This window comes from Anolis sagrei, chromosome 3 (assembly GCF_037176765.1).
Source record: "Anolis sagrei isolate rAnoSag1 chromosome 3, rAnoSag1.mat, whole genome shotgun sequence".
NCBI classification, from domain to species: domain Eukaryota; kingdom Metazoa; phylum Chordata; class Lepidosauria; order Squamata; family Dactyloidae; genus Anolis; species Anolis sagrei.
In genome coordinates, this window is record NC_090023.1 from 107,292,333 (window position 1) to 107,316,407 (window position 24,075).

General features: G+C 40.7%; 1 protein-coding gene across 3 annotated transcripts in view; it reads left to right on the forward strand.

Annotated features, from left to right (window-relative positions):
* CCDC138 (coiled-coil domain containing 138) overlaps positions 1 to 22,427 on the forward strand; it is a 39,421-nt gene extending 16,994 nt beyond the window's left edge. For 2 of the 3 annotated variants that reach the window (XM_060769691.2, XM_060769690.2), the window contains 5 exons: positions 4,855 to 4,971; positions 5,666 to 5,855; positions 9,505 to 9,681; positions 20,166 to 20,304; positions 21,268 to 22,427. In XM_060769691.2, coding sequence (XP_060625674.2) covers positions 4,855 to 4,971; positions 5,666 to 5,855; positions 9,505 to 9,681; positions 20,166 to 20,304; positions 21,268 to 21,451 — 807 coding nt within the window. In that variant the 3' untranslated portion in view covers positions 21,452 to 22,427. The remainder of the gene's footprint in view (positions 1 to 4,854; positions 4,972 to 5,665; positions 5,856 to 9,504; positions 9,682 to 20,165; positions 20,305 to 21,267) is intronic. The other variant, XM_060769692.2, reaches the window with a different exon arrangement.
* The last annotated feature ends 1,648 nt before the right edge of the window (positions 22,428 to 24,075 follow it).

The window sequence follows — 24,075 nt, forward strand, 5'->3', positions numbered from 1 at the left end:
GGACGCGTACTTCCATATTTCAATTGCCCTGCGCCACCGCAGATTCCTCACCTTCAGGGTGTCAGGTCAAACGTATTGTTTTAACGTGTTGCCCTTCGTCCGCCCCGCGACTTTTCACTAAATGTATGGCCGTAGTCGCGGCCCACCTTAGGACCAAGGGCGTCACGGTCTACTCATATATTGACAACTGGCTGTTAGTAGCCGAGTCCCGCTATCAGCTTCACGCAAATATCTCTACGGTTTTGCTCTCTTCTCCAGCGTTTGGGCCTGGTTGTCAACGAGGAGAAGTCGGTCCTGGTGCCGTCCCAACACGTTCATTTCATCGGGGCGATCCTGGATTCCATCTCCGAGAGAGCCTTCCTCCCAGAGGACCGCTTCACCAATCTCCGTGACCTAGTGGTGCACACCATGAGAGCTCCGCACGTTTCGGCCAAGCACCTCCAAGTGCTCCTGGGACATAGGCCTCAACTACATCTGTCATCCGCCACTCCAGGTTGCATATGCGCCCACTCCAATCTTGGTTTCTATCCAAATTCCACCCACTACTGGACAGCCCCTCCACACAACTCTGCCTACCACAATGGGTCCGCTCCTCGCTCCAGTGCTGGACGGAAGCCTCATGGGCCCGTGCAGGAATGTCCTTTCACACTCCACGTGCCACAAGGACAGTTACCACAGACGCCTCCCTCACAGGGTGGGGCGCTCATTCCGAAGGGTTGGTAGCTCACGGCACATGGACGGCCCACGAAAGCGCTCTGCACATAAACATTCTAGAGCTCATGGCCGTAGAAAGGGCATTACAGTCTTTCGAGAGGGTTATCACCGGCCAGGTAATACATGTCCTCACCGACAACACGACGGTCATGTATTACCTCAACAAACAGGGAGGAACACATTCCCAAACCCTCCTAGCCCTCACCATCAAGATCTGGAACTGGTGTATAGACAGGGACATTCACTTACTAGCAACGCACGTACCGGGGGAGTTGAACATGCTAGCGGATTCCCTCAGTCGGAATCCCTTAGCCCACCATGAATGGTCTCTAGACAGGGAGGAGGTCCACAAACTCTTTCAAGCGTGGGGGACCCCAGACATAGACCTGTTTGCAACACGATCCAACGCAAAGTGCCCCCGGTTCTGCGCAAGGACACAGGCATCTCCACAGGAGGGCTGCCTAGGGGACGCTTTTCTCCACACGTGGACGAATCAGACAACGTACGCCTTCCCACCATTCCCGCTTCTACTGAGGGTTGTAGCCAAGATTCTGGCGGACAAAACCCACTGCATTCTGATAACCCCCTGGTGGCCCAGACAACCTTGGTTTGCCCCGCTGCGACAACTAGCCCAGGGGAGATTCACTCGACTGCCACCCAGAGCAGACCTCCTAACCTCTCAACGGGGCCGGGTGTTATACCCAGAGGTCTACAAGCTGAGACTCACCGCCTGGCGGATTTTGCCGGCGGAGTAACCCCATTTAGAGACTTACCTGAACCGATACTCACCATCATCGCTGCAGCGCATAGGTCATCCACTAAGCGTTCATACCTCTACAAGTGGTCGCGATTCAGCTCCTTTGCTAGAGCTCGGGGAGCAGACCCTAATGTGGCACCGATCCCCCTGATACTGGACTTTTTGATGTCCCTCTTGGACGTCGGACTCTCACACTCTTCGCTTAAATGTTACCTGGCGGCGATCTCCTGGTTCCGTAGAAAACACAGTCTTCCCTCCTGTTTTATAGACCCACTGATTAAGACTTTCCTCAAAGGGGTGTTAAACACTAGGCCCCCTGCAGCCCCGGTGGTTCCGGGCTGGAGTCTAGAGCTAGTGCTAAATACACTGACGAGGGCCCCATTCGAGCCTCTGGCATCAGTTAGTCTTCCTTATCTTTCATGGAAAACAGCCTTCCTGGTAGCTGTTACGTCGGCCCGAAGGTCCAGCGAGCTGTGCACCTTACGGGCCGACCCCCCTTATATCAGATTCCATAAAGACAAGGTGGTCTTACGCACTGATGTGGCTTTTCTGCCAAAGGTTGCCACCAGATTTCACATGTCCCAAGAACTGATCCTACCGGCTTTCTTTCAAGACCCGACTACTCCCTTGGAGAAGGGTTTACACCTTTTAGATGTCCGTAGGGCCTTGGCTTTTTATGTGGACAGGACGGCTCCACTCAGGAAAACCACTAGACTATTTGTCAAGTATCACCTGGACATGTTAGGTCTACCTGTCTCCTCACAGAGACTTTCCTCCTGGATTGTGTCCACGATTCAGCTTTGTTACAAATTGACTGGCAAAGACTTACCATTACTAATCAGAGGTCATTCTACTAGGGCAGTGTCCACCTCAACTGCTCATTGGAAGGGCATCCCTCTAGATGAGATTTGCAGGGCGGCCATATGGACATCCCCACTATCTTTTGTGGGACACTACAAACTAGATGTTGCCTCTGCACGTGAGGCTCAATTAGGACGAGCGGTTCTTTTTTCAGCGGTGGCATGAACCCCGCCATCCTTTTCCTACTGCTCGCTATTCTACCAAATGTATGATTCAAAGTGACTACGACAGGAAATTATAAGTTGCTTACCTATAACTGTAGTTTCCTGAGTAGTCACCTGTGAATTCATACATACCCGCCCATCCTCCCCTCGAGTTTATGCCACGCCTTCCTGCTGCTTTTAGGCGGAAGAGAACTGCTGGCTAGGCCCGCCCACGGGCCATTTATACTCGAGGGGGGGGAGGGGGGGCGGGCCTAGCCGGGTTTGAAATGTTTATTCTAGAAGGTTCCGAAAGCTGTATTGCGCAAGCGCGAATACCAAATGTATGAATTCACAGGTGACTACTCAGGAAACTACAGTTACAGGTAAGCAACTTATAAATTTCTTAGTTCTTGTGGGTTTTTTCGGGCTATATGGCCATGTTATAGAGGCATTTCTCCTGACGTTTCGCCTGCATCTATGGCAAGCATCCTCAGAGGTGAGGTCTGCTGGAACTGGGAAAAAGGGGTTTATATATCTGTGGAATGACCAGGGTGAGACAAAGGGCTTTTGTAAGTTGGGCTAGGTGTGAATCTTTCAACTGACCACCTTGATTAGCATACAATGGGCTGACTGTGCCTGGAGCAAACTCTTCTTGAAAGGTGATTAGATGTCCCTGCCTGTTTTTCTCTCTGCTGTTTTTTCTGTTGCAATTTTAGAATTTTTTAATACTGGTAGCCAGATTTTGTTCATTTTCATGGTTTCTTCCTTTCTGTTGAAATTGTCCACATGTTTGTGGATTTCAATGGCTTCTCTGTGTAGTCTGACATGGTGGTTGTGAGAGTGGTCCAGCATTTTTGTGTTACGTTCAGCAAAGGACAAGAGGGATCCTCTCACCTCTGCAGGAGTCTACCGTATACTATGCAGCTGTGGACAAGTCTACATAGGGATCACCAAACGCAGCGCCCAAACAAGAATCCAGGAATATGAAAGGCACTGCAGACTTCTCCAACCAGAGAAATCAGCCATAGCAGAGCACCTGATGAACCAACCTGGACACAGCATTTTATTTGAGAACACAAAAATGCTGGACCACTCTCACATCCACCATGTCAGACTACACAGAGAAGCCATTGAAATACACAAACATGTGGACAATTTCAACAGAAAGGAGGAAACCATGAAAATGAACAAGATCTGGCTACCAGTATTAAAAAATTCTAAAATTGCAACAGCAATTTATGTGGTCCAAGAATATCCCTCCTGTGGACCATCTAAAAGCAGTAGGAAGCATTTCACAAAACAGCAGTTCAAGAGATAATTAAGACACTTGCACTCATGACATGGGACTTGCCCACAGACCTCTGTCTGGTCTCGCTGTTTGTTAGCCTGCTGCTACTTGTTTTTGGGTAACTGCCTCCAGAAGTAAACAGGGCTCTTATGCCAGCAGCAGCTGACTCTGGCACATTGTTCCTATTTCATCTTGGCACAGAGAAAACATACAGTCAATAGCAATCACTTTCTGGGATTGGTGGTGATCAACTATGGAAACCAACATACCGTATTTCATCGCATAATAGTCGTCATTGCGTAATAGTTGTACTCTTATTTTTGGGGTCCTGGTATTGTTATTTCTGTTTCCCTCATGTAATAGGTGCAACCTTAATTTACTGGTCCATCTGCTCACGCTTCTTCCCGCCTGCCCAGAGACCGACCTGCCCACTCACTCACTCACCCATCTGCCCGCCCATTCACCCGCCCATTCACAGACCGTTTTCCAATGCACACATTCACTAGGTTGCATATGCATTTGCTGACCATCCCCTTACAGAAATGCCACTTGAAGTGGCGTTCTTGGAAGGGAGTGGTTAGCGAATGGATGCACATGTGAATGGGTGGGTGGGAGACTGATGAGAACTGCATTCTTAGAAGGGGCTGGCCAAAGAATAGATGGGTGACTGAATTAATGCATGAGAAAGTGCCCTCTCACTCACTGACTTTCCCACGCACATACTCAATGGTCCATCCATCTGCTGACCATCCCCTACCAAGAACGCTGCCTCAAGCATGAGTGGCTGGGTCAGTGGGTGAGAATTTCTTTATAATAATAATAATTATTATTATAATTATTATTATTATTTCTTACCTGCCTCTCATGGCTCGAGGCAGGTCACAACACAGTCAAAAACACACAAATACTATAAAATTCTAAACACATATATTTAAATGCAGTTCCATAAAAGATACATAGCAAAGCATTTATATAAAATACACATTAATTACACAGGACAGAGACCAAAAACGCAGGACATGAGTTTAAAATTCATGCTTTCAACTTATAGAGTTGTAATATTTCAGTTGTGGTGCTTTTATGTTTCACAGTGCTTACCTCTGGTTTCCGAACAACTCCAATGGATGCCCTTTGTAAATCCAAACTTGCATTTTCATGTGGTTAAATTTCTTTACTGGACTTTAAGACAGTTGGATGGGGGGATGCAGGTAAGCAATTCATACATAACAATCTGTTTGAATTGAGATAAGTCTGTTTCTCTCTCGGAGATTTCTCCGATTATTGATTGATTTTAAGTAATTTTTCTAGTTTTGATACCACTACCTTCATAATATTTTGTTTTTATCTAGAATTATTATTCCGTGACTAGAGGGCTGAGACAAAAAGTTTATTTTGCAGAGAGAAGTAGAATTCAAACTTCATGAGAACATTGCTCTTAAGAATTCCTTCTTGGTTTTAGCAATGTTTTGCTATAGTGTGTATGATTTCTACCCAGTACTGCTCCATCTCATGTACCAAGCTTAACCTATGTCACCTTACATTTTTCTGCTTTGATGCAAGTTTATGTAACTTGTGGAAATTTCATAATTGTTACATTAGCATTCAGTACAAATTTGCACTAGCCAGCAATTGGAGCCTCTCCTAGGTTCATCAGCATATTTTTATCTGAAGTGTTGGAATACATCTCCACTTCTGGCTCAGAACCATAGTTCAGAACATAATGCTGGCATATTGATCAATGTACTTCATTAAGCCATTATTCACTGACCTGTCATGTTATTTAATGTTATTCGCTAGTCACTTAAATATTTAGCTATATTGATTACACTTTTAAGAAATGTACATTATTTTTACTTTTATATTATTAGAGGTTATTATTTATTTTTATTGGTTGTATAACAGTATGCAACAATGACATCAACATTGAGAAGACTGGGTGAAGAGTTATTTAAAGGTGTTGTTGCTAAGGGAAATCAATACACTTCTGAAAATGCTGCTGATACCAAACTAAAGTCAGCGGCTTTCTTCAAAAGCAGCAGTTTACCTTTAAGGATGGTGTCAACTTTAATAATAATCAAAACAGTGACACAAGGTAAGTTTTTTGCTGCATATGGCCTTTTCCAATATGTTTGACATGCCTATAAATTATAGAAAGACCCTAAGTTCAGTTGAAAGAAAGCAGGTAAAGAGAAAGAGATAAAGTGTTTACAATGAGCCTCCACAACTTTCTGGACTTTGTTTTTTTGCCAGTCCAAAAGACCACAAACATAAGCCACATATAAACCTAAGAAGAATACTACTGGATCAGGCCAAAGGGTTGGGAAACCTTCCATACAGTAAATAAATTTTGGGGCTGTGTCTCAAAGAATCCCCAATTAGACAGTAAAATAAATAAATAGTTTATAAAAAATCTGTCCCTATACAAGGCGATACTCACTATGGTCAGTAATAATTGATAAACCCACCCTCTGAGACTGTAAAAGAAAGCTTCCCAGAATATTTTCAACTGGCACAAAATATTTAATATATTTATTGATTTGCTCCTTTGTTGGATTCATATCTTCCACCTTTTCCCCAAACACGGGAATAAGTCTGCATCTACACCCCTTATTTGGATGTGTAAGGCATGTATTTGCAATATAAAAGTGCATAGTTCAAATAATGTGTAAATGGTATTTTGTTTTATAGTCACAGTGCAGTAGGGGGCATCCTAACTAAGGTTTTGCACATGCAAGAAGTCATTCAATTTAGATAACAGTTCCTGAAACATAGCAGTTTTACATTATTTACCTGACCTGTGTATTACAGAGAAGTTGTAATAAATCCAAATTTTGTATTTATTATTTTATCAAGTAGCTTATATTCATATAGATATGCATATGCATGCTGGTTGGAATGCAAATACATTCAAAAATAATAAAGGAAACATTTTCTGATCAGATTGTAAATTAATTTAAACTTGGCATTTTAGGATGGAGTTGTAAATGCGTTTAAGAGAAAAGCCTAAATCCAGTTGTCAGTCCCAGTTAGAATTCTAAATTAGTGGAACTTAGTTAAGTATAAATTGGTGTAAATAAGTCATTTAGTTATAATAATATAATAAAACTTTATTTGTATACCACCCAATCTCCCCAAGGGGACACAGGGTGGTTTCCAACATGTAAGGCAAAACATTCAATTGCCCCAAAGGAAATTAAAATAAACATCATAAAATATAAAATCCTACTAAAACATACACAAAAAACCCAATTTCATTATAACTCCATCAAATGGGTTCAAAATACCAATAGCCAGGATTACAAAATGGACATAGCCAACTATAAAGTTTTGGGCAAGGGATAGTGTAACCGTGTATCATAGGGCCGGGGAAGTGGATAAGTGCAGAGCAGAGTACTATCTGATGGGCTAGGGAAGAATCTAGGGACTAATCATTCTCAAAAACCTGTTAGGACATCCAGAAGTATAAAAAACCTTAAGAGATAAAATTATTATTATTACTACTATTTTACTAACACAAAAGCACAGTATGTCACAGCAAACGAGATCTATATGCTGGATTTTGTATCAAAAAATCACAAGTCGAACACTTCCCAAGCGTCTAGGATTGTGTGATGTATTTTCGAATGATGCGTGCAGATCCAAGTAAGGTGGCCTTTTGCAGTTGACCGTGATTTTGTTAATGTTTATTGTTTCCAAATGCCGACAGATCTTTTGGCACGGCACCCAGTGCGCCAATTTATTTATTTATTTATTTACTTTACTTTACTTGTATACCGCACTATCTCAGCCCGTAGGCGACTCAGTGCGGTTTACAGCCAGGACAATATACAAGGTGCACAACATTAGCATTTAAAACAGTAACTAAATCAACTACGTCAATATAACAATACAACAGAACATCAATATAGCATCTATACATCTATATAACTAATCCATCACGTCTCAACGGTAAAATCATAATCCGATCTCCTCGTCCATTATTCCAAGTTCCAAGATCAATCAGTTGATTGCACTGCTTAATTAAACGCCTGTTCAAAGAGCCAGGTCTTTACTCTTCTCCTGAACGCCAGCAGGGAGGGGGCTGATCTAACGTCTGCGGGAAGGGCGTTCCACAGCCGAGGGACCACCACTGAGAAGGCCCTGTCTCTCGTCCCCGCCAGCCGTGCTTGTGAGGCTGGCGGGATCGAGAGCAGGGCCTACCTGGACGATCTTAATGTCCTAATGACCACTGGGACCACCTTTACTGGTTTATGCCAGAGCCTTTGCAGTTCGATTTTGAGGTCTTGATAGCGGCTGAGTTTTTCCTGTTGTTTTTCCTCAATTTGGCTGTCACTTGGTATGGCGACAAATAATCGTCAGGAGAAATGCCTCTAGAACATGGCCCTATAGCCCGAAAAAACCCACAAGAACCTAAATAATCCAGACTTTTTTCTTTTCCAAAATAGTGTCAGTCTGGATTTGAAAGTCCCACAGTATTTTTGCGTGTTCATTTTCTATTCCCTTTGCAGGTTTATGATCCCACCAATTCTTTACTGCTGGCAGGTGGTACTTGTGTCATAAGTTCCAGTGAATCATCTGGGTCACAGAGTTGTGTTGTGTCTTTGTTTGTAGTCCGTCTGTGCAATTTTCTTGCAACAGCTGAGGATATGGTCCATGGTTTCATCAGCTTCCTTGCACAGTCTGCATTTTGGGTCATCCGCTGATTTTTCAATCCTGCCTTCATTGCATTTATTCTTATGGCTTGCTCCTGGGCTGCAAGGATCAGGCCTTCTGTCTCCTTCTTCAATGTTCCATTCGTGAGCCATAACCAGGTCTTCTCCCTGTCAACTTTTCCTTCAATTTTGTCAAGGAACTGTCCATGCAATGCTTTGTTGTGCTAACTGTCAGCCTTGGTTTGTAGTGCAGTTTTCTTGTGCTGGTTCTTTGTCTGCTGTGCTTTGAGAAGTTTCCAATTATTGACTTCAATTAAAGCGGGTTCTTGGCTTTCCTTGACATATTGAGCCAGGGCGTATGTTCCTCCTTCAACTGCTTGTTTTACTTGTAAGAGTCCTCTGCCACCAGACCTTCTGGGCAGATAGAGCTGGTCAACATCACTGCGAGGATGTAGTGAATTATGAATAGTCATGAATTTTCTTGTTTTTCTGTCCAAATTGTCCAGTTCTGCCTGCGCCCAGTTTATGATGCCAGCAGTATATCATCATCTTATTATTATTATTATTATTATTATTATTATTATTATTATTATATTTTAATGCTATTTATCTAGATTATTGCTATTTTCTCAATCTGAAAATACCCTGCACAGTAACTGGCTGCCTGCCTTTGCATTTTGGATGCTACTTCTGCCTAAAAGAAGAAGAAAAAATCACATGGGCTGCAATTAGCATCAGTTTCAAATGGTTAACAAATTATGTTACCTAGTTTGAAGGACAGTCTAGTTAAACTCTGGAAAGTGATACTGTAATTGTCGAAAGTTTTAACGTTTTGAGATTGTTTGGTTTAATTAAATACAGTCAAAGTTGTATTGTAAGGTGATTTGACTCAAGTTAGCATTTCTAATTTGCTGTTTGACACGGTTAAAGAGAAAAGTTATACATTAAATAAAATTTCATACTAGAGATGTTTTAATATTTCATATTTTAATATTATACATATATGATTAACTTACATATAACTGTTTGATTATGTAGATAAAATAATGAGGTAAAATTTTAATATTTAAATTTGAATGTATTTTCCAGCGGATTACTTGGCTCAAGCCTTTGATTCACTTTGCATTGATCTGAAAACAGATGAAGGAAGGGCCTTGTTTTTGGACTATGAAGCGGTGCCTGTTATATTGAGTCATATACGAATATCAAGTAAAGGCCTTCTTTCCAATGCCATTGATAGTTTACTTCAAATGACAACAGAATCCAGTAAGTGCATTGAATCTTTTTGTAATACTCACTTGCTCATTTTATGTAATTGGCTTAAAACTATGGAAGTTGAAATTCATAGAATACTTGCTCATCCATTAAAAAGATGAGAACTGTTTCCATCAAGGAAACAAGCAATACTCCTACAAAGTTTGTTCCGCCCCTAATTTGGGTTTGTAAATTTTGAAGGCAGGTAATTTAGTAAATAGATATATATTTTCAGGACATTACTTGTCCTAGTGAAATAGAAGATAAAGTGAGGAGGATATAAACATGCCAATTCCTTTTAAACAAATGTTTATGTGTTTAAAATTCATAACTCACAACTCACTTCATATAAGCATGAAGTGAGTTGAGTCAGATCATTTTCCCTTTTTCAGGATATAGCTGACCTAGAATTCTTAGTAATTTCATGTGACGTTGTAAGCTGCCCTGAGTTCCCATTCGGGGGCTGAGAAGGACAGGGTAAAAATGTTGTTAATAAAAAATAAATAAATTACAACCAAAAGGAAAATAAGAATATAGACCACCACATATAATAGCCCTGGGACTCAGTGTGGTTGACTGGTTTGTGTTTTGGACTGGGATTCAGGATGAGCAGGGTTTACATTTTCACTTGGGGACCATTGGGTCATGCTAAATGACCTGGGGGAAGTCACCTTGTTGTGATCTAAGAGGAAGACAAGACAAACTTTCTTTGTACAAATCTTGCAAGACAAACCTGTGATAGGCTTGTCATAAATCAGAAATAACTGTGCATATTTCTAATGAATTGGTGTCACGGTGTAATCATCATTTCACTGGAAGGTTGTGCCACCTCCCCATAATAATCCATGCCCATTTGTTATAGGCACCCTTGCAAATAAACCTGTGGCCTCATCTACACTGCCATATAATGCAGTTTCAGAATGCAAATTAACTGCATTGAACTGGATTATATGGCAGTATAGACTCATATAAGCCAATTCAGTGCAGTTCAATCTGCATCATATGATTTTACACTGATCATATAATGCATCTCAAACTGCATTATTTAACAGTATAGATGGGGCCAGTGTGGATATGCTCCTACTGTGCAATTTGAACACTTCACAATTGGGAGTGTACATTTAGAGTGCAAGCCTTACACCTATTTTGGTTTAAGACCTTATTAAGGAGTGCAGTTCATGGGTATTGGATGCTCCCTAAAGTCAGGCCTAGTCATGTAAATCTAGAATATGCATGTAAGGCAGCTTTCCTTATTATTCTGAACCCAACTTACTGATAAAGTCTTTGTTGTGTGAGGAAGTTTCTTAATGTTTAATGCAGACATGTTTTCTGTCTCACAGATTTGTATGTCCATCGATGTAACTATCTGCCAAGAGAAATTATATGTATTCAGGTTAGCTTTGCACAGTTTTAATTTCAGAGATACTTATATGGCTGCTGGAAGGAATGATCTGTATCGGTTCCTTCAGTTTAAGCAACAGCATTGTCCAGGTTTTGGCTCCAGTAGGATGTAATCATACCTCTAAATTATTTGCTTCTGGTTGTACTCTTCCACAGAGCTTAGAAAGATTTCCAGATGTGCCCACAGCCAAAGAGAATAAAAATTCTTCATTAAAGACTACAGCTAGTTGAACTAAAAGACTGACTACTCTGTGCATTCCTATGCAAACTAACCTGCTAGATTTTCCACTGAGATAAATTTCTGCTAAGGACTCATCCTACGCTTTCTGCCTAGAGTGATTATGCTGTTTTATCTTAACCAGGAAGTATTTTGCTTTTTATCTTTAGCCCCCTACATGCTAATGTCAAGAGAGCAGTTTTGAACACTTCATTTGGTGTTGGAAGCACTTTCCTTTTATGTCAATCTCACAAAATGGCAGGAAGATGCAACAGTTACTCTACTAGCATTGACAAACTTTTCTGCAGCTCATACTGAACTTTTGCAGTTACTTCCTTAACACTTTATGCATTATTTTGCTACTGAGTATACATATGCTAGGCCACATATGATATATGTTTTATAACATTTAGGCATATGTGAAACCTCTTCCGCATACATCTAAATCACAACATAGCTATCATTAAAACAAGTGTGCTGTTAGCCCTATACAGGCATGTCCTAGTTAGCAAAGCCACTGAAAAAGAAACTCCTTTATACAGTGTATTATTGCCTGTATTTCTCTCCCCATTTTTTTCTCGTGCTCTACCCAGCTGGAAGATTTTTATTAGCATAAATATGAGGAGATGGATGGATGGATGGATGGTGGGAGAAAAAAACTTCAGCACCATGTCTGCAGTAAATAATCAGATTCTACTCCAGTTGATCCTACTTTAGCTCAGTGTATCTTCACAGTCCCTTATTGCAGAGCCTCTTAAAATTTTCCCAATCACAATCCTTTCCCATATGAGAAATTTTTATGTGACTCCAGGTATATAAGTATATAAAATAGGTATAAAAAATCTAGTCTTGCTAAAAAGGCTGATTTTTCTTTTTTGTGGAATTCAGCTGAAACATTTTTTGCAGAGTCCACTATAAACAGTGCATTCTATTTCTAACAGATTTATGTAAATGGGTGGTGTCCAGAAATCTCTTATTGTTGCCAAATTTTTGTGACCCCCAACAATGAGCTAACGGGACCCCATTGGTCATTGAGACTCACACTTGAAGAAATAGTGCCTTATTGTACATGTCCGAACAACAAAACAGAGAAAAGAGTAGAAAAATCTGCTTTCACCAGCAATGCCCAACAAGTATCTATAAGTAGGATCACCAGAATGGAAATCAAAAGGAAAGTGGCAACCAGTGAAAGAAAAAAATCATAACTGGATGCATGTTGGAAGAGTCCTTCAGCTGATTTCTGTAAGGCTCAAATGTTTTGCTTTACTTATGTAATGTTTAACTGATCTGGTTGTTTCATTTCACATGTGCTGTTTTATGTTTGGCAAAGAAAGATTGCTGAAAAGATTTGAACTGCTCTTATTTTTCATGATGTAGAAACCTGTCCACATTCCTTATTATTTTTGCTTCTGGTATTACATTTACTCTTAAAGAAATAATGCCCAAAAAACAGATCTACTTCATAATTGAGGTATATCTGTATATTGTGGTGAAGGACAAGTTTATACATGTACTTCAAAAGCATAATGCAGTTTTCTCTGCAGCTGGAGAACACTCATAGAGATAAAGAGAAAAAGAAGCTGGAAAGCCTGAAAAGCAGCGGAACTGAGTTGAGTGTGAAAGATGGAATATTCTCTGATAGCTTTAATAGGAGAGGGTGAAATTATTGAAAAGGAGATCCTTTTCACAAGTTGTATTTCAGATAGCACATAGGGGATCAAGCTGATAAAGACTAATCTAATGGTGTGTTAATTCTGTCAAAGGAAAAGGCTTCCCTACTTCTGAAACAGCTTCAGCAGACTTTGGTGGAGTCTTCATCGTACTCTTCTCCTTGTATAGCCCTTTGGTGCACAGGAAAAACATGATGGTAATTTGGGCATGAGGAAAATGAAATGACAATGAACTTAGGCAGAAAAAAATGAAATGCAAAGGTAAAGAATTGGGGACGCCTGGCTCGACAACAGTATGCGTGAAAAAAATCTTGGAGTCCTCATGGACAACAAGTTAAACATGAGCCAACAATGTCATGGAGTGGCAAAAAAAGCCAATGGGATTTTGGGCTGCATCAATAGGAGTTTAGTGTCTAGATCCAGGAAAGTCATGCTATCCCTCTATTCTGCCTTGGTCAGACCACACCTGGAATACTGTGTCCAAGTCTGGGAATCACAATTGAAGGGAGATGTTGACAAGCTGGAATGTGTCCAGAGGAGGGCAACTAAAATGATCAAGGGTCTGGAGAAAAAGCCCTATGAGAAGCGGCTTCAAGAGCTGGGCATGCTTAGCCTGCAGAAGAGAAGGCTGAGGGGAGACATGATGAGGGCCATGTGTAAATATGTGAGGGGAAGTCATAGGGAGGAGCGAGTAGGCTTGTTTTCTGGAGACTTGGACACGGAACAATGGCTTCAATGGCTACAGGAAAGGAGATTCCATCTGAACATTAGGAAGAATTTCCTGACTATAAGAGCTGTTCAGTATAACTCTCTGCCCCGGAGTGTGGTGGAGGCTCCTCCTTTGGAGGCTTTTTAAACAGAGGCTGGATGGCCACATGTTGGGGGTGTTTTGAATGCAATTTTCCTGCTTCTTGGCAAGGGATTGGACTGGATGTCCCACAAGGTTTCTTTCAACTCTGTGATTCTATGATTCTTGGAAGGTAAAGTTTCAGAAAGAAGGAATGTTGCAACTGTAACATCTGAGGCATATTACAGCCCTCCACTCCTGGTCAGAAGCAAGGACCAAGGAGCATCATCTATTTTTGTCACACTCTTCCCGGTGCTCAAGCTGCAATCAGAAAGATTCTGATTTCCCCCTTCATGTTTAGTGGTCCACCACAACCAACAGGGGCATGTTTTTTTTTTTGGGGGGGGGGGGGGAGGGATTGGCCGAGTGGGTAAAGGTGGTGGTTAATGCCTTACTTCGGGAAGGCAACATTCCAGCGAGCTTAAAACAAGCTGTAATAAAATCACTGTTGAAAAAAAACCATCACTGGACCCCACTCAATTCGTCAACTATCGGCCTGTTTCCAATCTCCCCTTTTTGGGCAAAGTCCTGGAACGTGTGGTGGCCTCACAACTCCAGGTATTCTTGGAAGACACGGATTATCTGGATCTGGCACAGTCTGGCTTTAGATCGGGACATGGAACCGTGACAGTCTTGGTCGCCTTAGTTGATGATCTACGCTGGGAGCTAGACAGGGGGAGTGTGTTCCTGTTGGTTCTGCTGGACCTCTCAGCAGCCTTCGATACCGTTGACCACGGTATCCTTCTGGGACGCCTCTCCGGAGTGGGCCTGGGGGGCGCTGTTTTACAGTGGCTCCAGTCCTTTCTGGAGGGTCGCACCGAGATGGTGTTATTGGGAGACACCTGTTCAACCCCACATCCTTTGTCTTGTGGGGTTCCTCAGGGATCAATGTTGTCTCCCATGTTGTTCAACATATACATGAAGCCACTGGAGGAGATCATCCGGAGTTTCGGGGTGTGGTGTCATCTGTATGCAGATGATGTCCAACTCTGTCACTTCTTCCCACCCGCTACTAAGGAGGCTCTCCTGAACTGGTGCTTGGCCACTGTGACGGTCTGGATGAGGGCGAACAAATTGAAATTGAATCCAGACAAGACAGAGGTACTCCTGGTCAGTCGCAAGGCCGAACAGGGCATAGGGTTACAGCCAGTGTTGGATGGGGTTACACTCCCCCTGAAGACTCAGGTTCGCAGCTTGGGTGTGATCCTGGACTCATCGCTGAGCCTGGAACCTCAGGTCTTGGCGGTGACCAGGGGAGCATTTGTACAGTTAAAACTTGTGCGCCAGCTGCGCCCGTACCTTGAGAAGTCTGACTTGGCCACGGTAGTCCACGCTCTAGTTACACCCGTATAGACTAAATGCTCTCTACGTGGGGTTGCCTTTGAAGACAGTCCGGAAGCTTCAACTAGTCCAACGAACGGCAGCCAGGTTGTTAATAGGAGCGGCGCTCAGGGAACATACAACCCCCTTGTTGTGCCAGCTCCACTGGCTGCCGGTTTGCTACCGGGCCTAATTCAAAGTGCTGGCTTTGGCCTATAAAGCCCTAAACGGTTCTGGCCCAACTTACCTGTCCGAACGAATCTCCCCTTACGAACCATCGAGGACTTTAAGATCATCTGGGGAGGCCCTGCTCTCGGTCTCGCCTTCGTCACAAGCACGTTTGGTGGGGACGAGAGACAGGGCCTTCTCAGTGGTGGCCCCTTGGTTATAGAATGCCCTCCCTAGGGAAATCAGATTTGCTCCCTCCCTCTTGACATTTCAGAGGCAAGTTAAAACGTGGCTATTCGAGCAAGCGTTTACAAATACAGAGTAGCTAATATAGAAAATCGAATGACCTGACAATGGAATTGGACAATGTTTGAGAATAATGAGACACTGATGATGTTGCTTTTATTGCTGTTGTGATGTCTTATACTGTTTAATGTTTTTTATCTATTATGTTTTATGTGTATACTGATTTGTTGGAAACCGCCTTGAGTTGCCAATTGGCTGAGAAATACATTAAATAAACACAGCAAATAAATAAATAAATAAATAAATAATGTTTCATTCCAGTGCAGGACAATGGTAGTAGTGGCTATTTTGAGTGCATGTGCCGTGCTGGCCTTTTTAAGCCACCTGTTCATTGCAACTCCCCTCCACAATCCAACAATAGTTTAATTCATCATGCCTTAAGGGCAGTGCTGACGCCTTACTCTCAGGCCCTGTCTGAAGAGGAAACAAAATACTCTGGAAATTGTAAGCAGGGCTTTCAGCATTACCAAAACCTGCATGGCCATCAACATGTTCAGCCTGACCTGCAGTATGTCCCCTCCTTTGAAGGAGGAAGTTCAGTTACAATTGATTGAGTTATTATTGGAAAGGAGATGACACGTTCTACTAGGGTAGATTCTAATTTGGCAGTACTTTCTAGTAATGCCACCACCATTGACATTTGTAAGGCAGCTACCTGGACTACTCATCTTCCTTCATACAACATTACAACAATGACAAGTTCTGTGAGCAAATGCCACCTCCACAAGAAGGATGCTACAGGAGGTGGTTAAGGACTAGTATACAGTCACTTCCCTTCCTATATACCACATATTAAGGGCATGAGTTTGTGCCAAGTTGTGGGTATTCTTCCTCTCACCAATCCAAAGAATGCCACAATGTATACCTAGTATGAAGGTGCCTCCTGGGTTGTTGGAAAGGAATCTACCCTCACTCATTGTGGCTTCTGATCCTGTATCTTTGTTTGATAAGTTGCATCTCATAGTAAGAACAATTTTGCCTGTTTCCTAAAATCCCTTTGGGTGGGAAAGGGAGGAGAGTAATTTAGTCCAGCCTCTGCCTTCACCCATTACCAGTGTTTCATTTCTGACAGACTAACCTTGAGGGAAACTATCCTTGTCATAAAAATAGTTCTCCATCTGTTCTTATGCCTGTAAAAATACCCTTACTCATAGTTCAAACTCCCCATGAAAAAAGTATTGTTCTGTTTATTTCAGAGGTTCTACAAGGGCCACAAGTGGAGAATGTACTTGATCTAAAGTGACTCAAGAAGAATTGATTTTATGGCTTTGGATTTTTTTTTCTCCTCTGAATCCCAGCTTAATGGAAAATTGGCTGGCCAAGATCTGTCCTAAGCTTTAATAATGTTTCAGGACAAAAATGATGCCTATCTAATGCTTCATACTTTTTAAAGAAACACACTAGCTTTAGCTTATTCAAAATAACAGATATGAGTAAGTATATAGATTATAGGAATTTGGTCACTAGTTTTTACTAAGTATGACTTTGCACAAGCTTCTCATTAAAAATTTAAGAGGGCTGTAAGGTGTGTAATTGTTGGAATAAAAAGCCAGTTTCCTTGCTACTGCTTTCTTGTACACAATAAAGTGGTTGCTAGTAATGTTACTGCATTTTGAATTTGTAGTGTTTGTATTTTTTCCCATATGAAAATGGAAGTAAGAAGAAGTAGTAGTAATAGTTTATTTGTACCCCGCCATCATATCCCCAAAAGGACTTGGAGTGGCTCACAGAAGCACTATGAAGTGAAACACTCAAAACAACAATACACAAGCATATGAAGCAGTATGCAAATATTTTAAACTATTCCAAGTTCCAGGCTTTGTGAGGTTTCTGGCATAGACTCTCATTGGACTTACTCCTGCAGAATGTCAGTGCTTTGAAACAGCAGTACAGGTGGTGTTTGAAGAGTTATCAGTCACATCCTTTCTTCTTTTAAATGACAGGTGTGAAGTCATCTTGAAGAGAGGCATTTGAAGTTAGGAGAAATAATTTGAAGCTTATGTGGGATAAGAAGTTTCTCTTTAAAGCCATCCTTGTCCCATCCTCTCCCTTCCCATCCTGCCTTTGTACTCTTATTTCTGATTATCTCGAGTTCTCTTTCTCTTCTGCCTTTAAAGCAGAGTAGTAGAGTTCAATGCATGGACAATACAGTGCTGTTCTCTATAACACAAAGCAGAGCTTGACTGTCTGAATACATGATTTGAGTTGTCTTGGAGCTTTCAAAGCTATTATCTTTTAATAAAGACAGGATTCGATTATTACTGTATATAGATGGGCTCGTGCAAGCTGAATAGGGTAGGAGAGTGCAAAAATTGTCATGGTAGGTTCGAACCATCTTCTGAAATGCTGCCAAGTCTTCCCTCATGATGCCTCTTCCTCAGCTGCTTTTCAGTTTTGGTTAGTCCCCTTCTAAAAGATCAAGACTGGGAACTGTCTTTCATGCACTAGTGAATTTAACATTGGACATTGGGCTGTTTTGTAATATGTTCTATACGAGACAAAATTTGAAAATGATGAGAAACCTCACCATAGATCTTGACAGCTACAGATTGGTTTTGAAACAGCTGCACACTAATGTGTTTCCAGGTGCTGTCATCTTCAAAACATTAAATGGCTTGGAATTATTTTAAGGAATGTGTTGTCTCACACCCACAATCAATATATACACTTGTTTTGGACCATCTGCCACATCATTGCTAGTCATTCAAAAAGTATTTCCTTGTAAAGCTCAGTTAAATACTCAAATTGAAACTTCTCAGTGTATATAATATATCATTGGTTCTATGTGTGAGATAATATCTTAGCCAGCAGGTATTCCCCTTCCTTCAGCTTCTTTTGCCATTATCTTACATCAATGATTAGTGATAAGAGTCTGTTTAAAACAGTGGTTCTCAACCTGTGGGTCTCCAGATGTTTTGGCCTTCAACTCCCAGAAATTCTAACAGCTGGTAAACTGGCTGGGATTCTGGGAATAAAACTGAACTCTGAGAACAGTTCTGATCTGCAGTCTGAGAATACTGTATGGAGCTGAACTTCTGTTTTCTTAGCCAGGAAAGCTTGTGTACGGAGGCTTATTTCTGAAGAAGCAGGCATAGAATTGAACTGCCTCTTCTAAAAGGATCGGTATGCAAATGTGCTACAAGACCTCTTTGCATATATACAATAAAATAATTATTATATTCTAGGGAACTTGAACGTTGTGTGAAAGGGACTCCACAAAACATTTGAAAGGAAAATCCTAGTATCACATCATTTCCTTATAAAAATTACGTATTGTTTAAATAGCATAAAGATAAAAACGAGTGGGGTACCAGTTTTTGTTTTACAGGAAACAAAGTGTTTTTAAAATCATAAACAGTGTATGTCACTAGTATCTGTGGTTGCAGAGATGCCATGTTTTGAATGTTGTGTCTAAGCGCATCCATACTCAGGTGGCTGCAATATTCATGACCTTTTTTAGGTCAAGTTTGTGAACCTACAATATTAGGCTTCTTTATATTGAAATTCTGATGCATTTCAGAATTCTTTAGATAAAAGAAAACCCTCAGTAATTCAGTTCATTCTTCAGTTTTTGCTTTGGATAAGCAAGAACAGGCCTAAAATTGTTAAAGAAAAGGACATCCAGTAACTCAGGATTGTGTTGAAAAATAACTGTGTTCATTAGAAAAGACAAGGCATTGAAAACCATGTGCTTCACATGTATATATTTGTGTGTGTGTGTGTGGACTGGTTTGCAGCCCTACTGAACTGCTCTTAAATTTGATTAGGAAGTTTTCTTTGGTACTGATCCAGTGAGATTCAGTCCAGGAAGGAGCTACTTATCTCTTTACACATCCACCCCCTAATTCTGTTGTTATTGAGGCATTGCAGAGTAAAGATTGAAAGGAATGTCACTCAGCTACTCCTGACAGGGCTAATGTTAGGACATTTTTAGCAGCACCCTTACTCTTCATCTACCTTATCAATCAGTGTAGTAACCAGGCTGGCCTACATGTCTTCATATCAAAAATGTTTATGGGATAAGATTCTGGATTTTATGCCATATTTACCTGATGGACACAAGAATGCAGTTGCTGCCAAGCTACTCAGAATCAAAACATTGTGATGGAGTCTGCATGGGTGCAAAATCCCATTGGTTTGAAGGCACTGATGTCCCATCAAAGAACCACATCTGCACATAAGCAACCTGTTTTTATCAGATCGAATAGTGAGATAAGGCTATACATTATAGACAATAATGCTTCTGCTATGTTGTCTTCAATGCTCAGTTACTTTGCTTACAGCAAGGTGGGGAAGGGGTACCTGTAAACTGTACTGTCCTTGATACCTTTTCTTCCCCATTTCATTTATATGGTTCTCCACTGCCTTCACGTGAAGTTAGTTACAGCTCCCTCAAATATGTGATTTTTGGTCACTGAGACTTTAAATTCCTCTTTTCTGGCTTCTGTTGGCATTCAAGCAAAATATGAAATGATACTAGTTAGCTAATATTAATATGCATACAGTACTGGCTATATCGCATCCATGCTAAAATCTAATTGTCATAATAGATCCCTTTGTTTTACAGGATTTTTGCGTCAGTTTCTAGAAGCTTGCAGTAACGAGGCATTTTTCCGTACTTGTTCAGTGCTTCTTCGCAATCCTAAACTGGATACGCAGATACTGGAAAAACTCAGCATTCTACTGCAAAAGCTCTCCAAAATTAAGTGAGTCTTTAATCTTTGGAGAAATGTAGCTGATTTTCAAAAATCTATCATTTTTTGTGGGTCAAGTCAGAATTTATGCACCATAGAAAACAACCTGCTTTGAAACTAATTAGAAAGCAGGCACGGAGGCTACAAAACAGGTCAGATTGCAGTCATGGTGGGGCAAAAAAACAGCGAAGTACAGATACCCGAAAAAGTATAGGCGGATAGAGTCTCAACTGGAATTGTGACCAGCCAGCCACAGTATTCCAGATCCCTTTTAGGATGGCTTTGTCAATATCATTTCAAATCAAGGTTTTCCAGACCCTTTTTCTACTGAAGTCCCATATCTCTTCCCTTGGGAATCTAGGAACACTTCATTAAATGTGTGGGGAAATTGGGAGGGCAGAGTTACACAGCCTTGATTTATATTAATGCACAACATTCTGAACAATGACCAAAAGAAAATAAAGTCATGAAAAATATATGTGGTATATTTCTTTTTGTCTTCTTCCAACCTGCCCCTCCCCTCTCCAGCACACAGGCAGCCATACACTATCTGTTGATGACAAACAATAGCAGCCAATTCTCCTTTGCAATAGTTCCAAAATTCTGGTCCCTAAATATTGTTTGGCCTCAACTCCTAGAAACTCCAGTCAGTAATCAAGGATTCTGGTCTGGGTGATGTAATCATATGACATCTGACAATTTTATAAATGTTGATCCTAGTTTAATTAATATGGCTCCATCCTGTGGAATCCAGGGATTTGGGATATTGTGAGATAGTTTGAATTCCCTACAAGAGATCACGCAATACCTTCCCAAATTAGAAATCTCAGGATTCCACAGGATACAAGTGGGTCATTTACAGAAGTATCAAAATGGTGTAATATGAAAGAGACCCAAGATTGGGAACCACAGTTGAGGGATAGTCAAGCTAATATTTCTTTACTGCATAACATTCTTAAAAAAAATCTTTTTCAGGAGCAATAAGAAGATGTTTGAGCTGTTTACTATTCACCTGATGATTCAAGAGCTACAGAGGACAGCACACCCAGATCATGCTTTTTTATGTATTAACCTCAATTCAATTCTCTTTAATTTGGGTTTGACAAAAAGCCACCATCTTTCAAATAGTCTAAACCAGCAGCAAGGTGCATTGAATTGATGTTTGTTTCTTCTAGCTAATCTAATAGATCATTTGAAACACAAGTAGAGTCTTTTTAAGGGGGCCTTACTATTTATATTAAACAGACTATTGATTGTTTTACCTTTCTGTAAACATTTTTATAAGCTTTACAACATGGTCTTGATTCTCCAGTTCTCTGAATCAATACGGAGCATCCTTATAATAAAGTAGTCCTTTACCTGGTAAGACAAAGATGATTAAATGTTGTAGCCTGGGAATCTGGAGCAGGGTGTGCGTGCACTGAATAGTCAGTCCTATTTGCTGAAAAAATCCTCAGCACTAAATGAGAGGATGTTCCAACAGTTCCAGTAATAACTCAGAATCTTTGGTCAGCCTCTTGTGAAGAAAAGACAGAAGTGATTGGCAGAGAAGCCTTGGAAAGATGGTTTGAGAGCATCTCATCAGCCTCCTACCACAAGGGGATTGCTTTCTGAAGTTCTCAGGGATATTGCCGCTATCTTCACTGGCTTCTTTAGTAATCTCATCCTTAAAGCTTTATCTCTGAATTCCCATAATAGAAATGCATTTCATTTGATATGAGAACTTTTGCAAAGTATTCTAATTTCTGTATATTTGGCAGGGAAAACCCCAGTTACTGAAATCAAATTCTGAAATAATTTGACCCTGATCTATGTTATTTTGCTTCCATTCTCCAGCATGGACAAAACATACATAGGTGCTGCTGTGTATTGGTCCCACAGTTTTTTCTAATAGATATTCTAATTTCTGCTGTACCAGAAGAGCAAATACCCAGTTGTTGATAAATGAATAATTATGTGACCATCAGATATTGCTAGAGTTCATCTCCCAGCATTCTTCCTTGTAATGCAGCCATCACTGGAGAGCCATGTGATTTTCACCCTTGATTTGTTTACTTAAAATATCTGTAATTTTCCTGTCAACTTTATGTTTAAACTTTTTTGCCATACATTAAAAATATAAATATAATTTTAAACTGTAGAGTTGTGTTTAATTTTGTATTTGTTGAAATTTTATTATAGAATAAATTGAATGAGTACATTGTCACGGGTAAGTTTTTTCTGAGTCCTGCAGTATGAGGTTGACGGATTATCCTACACTATCATTTTAGTATAGGATATATAAGTTTCTTTGTGGTCTCTGTGAATCACCTAATTGTGTGAATTCACACATTACCACTTGAAGAAATTCAAGGCCCTTCCACATAGCCATATAACTCAGAATATAAAGGCAGGAAATTCCACAATATCTTCTATGAATTGGGTTATCTGAGTCCACACTGCCATATATCCCAGTTCAAAGGAGAAAATGTGGGATTTTATTCAGTTGTGTGGAGGGGGCACATTTACAGATAAGCAACCTGTCCTTATTCCTTCTACCAATTCTTGAGTTTGTAGGATTTATAAAATTGGTAATTCTGTTTGAAATCTACCCTATTCTGTTACATATGTTGTATCTAGAACTGTCATTCAGAGGAGACTGTGAATACAAATTACTAAAAGATTGGTTCATTTCAAATGTGCATGGATTGTTATTTTTAAAATTCCATATAAATTTTTCTAAAATTGGAAGCATTGAAGGCAAGCCTACATTGTCCTGAAACTACATAACATTTCTACCAATAAAATAAAATTAAAATACCCTCCATTATTCTCCTAACAGTTGGTGTTTCTGAGCAATATCTTTTTCAAGCATTGCAAAAGGAAAAAGGAAATGGCATTTCAGTTTCTAAAAGTTAAAGGAACTATTGATAGCTGAAGAAAATACTTGTGGGACAAAAATGAGATTATAGATGGGGGTGTGTGTCTTAGTTTTACTAATGATGACTACGTTGTACTCTGCGTATCACAGAGCATGTGTTTTTTTCTGTCAAGAGATAGATGCATTCTTTTGATTTACCGTACATTTTTTCAACACTTGTTTTTAAAATGAAGGGAAACATGTCAATGAAAAGACATTGGATAATGTCAGTCTTTCTACTGCAAAAGGTGGTCTGCCTCCATAAACTCAAGAAATCAGTCCTAGATTTCATATGCTTTGTGCAAACATTCTTGAGAGTGGCAATTTGCATTGTGGGATGATTTCAGTTCAAGCCCACATAGGTGGAAAACCAGAGGCATGCTTACTTAAGTGGCTTATTTTTCCATTTCATGCATGTGGGTAACTTCCATAAGAAATATTTTGTATGTGAATACTGAGCTAATTTTTTCCATTACTTAAAGTTTATGAGACTGACATACAATTATGAGTATAAATGTAATTGTGCCGCCCACTTTCTAAAACTAAAACTTGTGCGCCAGCTGCGCCTGTACCTTGAGAAGTCTGACTTGGCCACGGTGGTCCACGCTTTGGTTACATCCCGTTTAGATTACTGCAACGCTCTCTACGTGGGGTTGCCTATGAAGACTGCCTGGAAGCTCCAACTAGTCCAACGTGCGGCAGCCAGAATGCTAACACGAGCAGGGTACAGGGAGCATACTACTCCTCTGTTGCGCCAGCTCCACTGGCTGCCAATTAGCTTCCGAGCACAATTCAAAGTGCTGGTGTTAACCTATAAAGCCCTAAATGACTCCGGCCCAGTTTACCTGTCCGAACGTATTCTCCCCTATGAACCATCTAGGTTG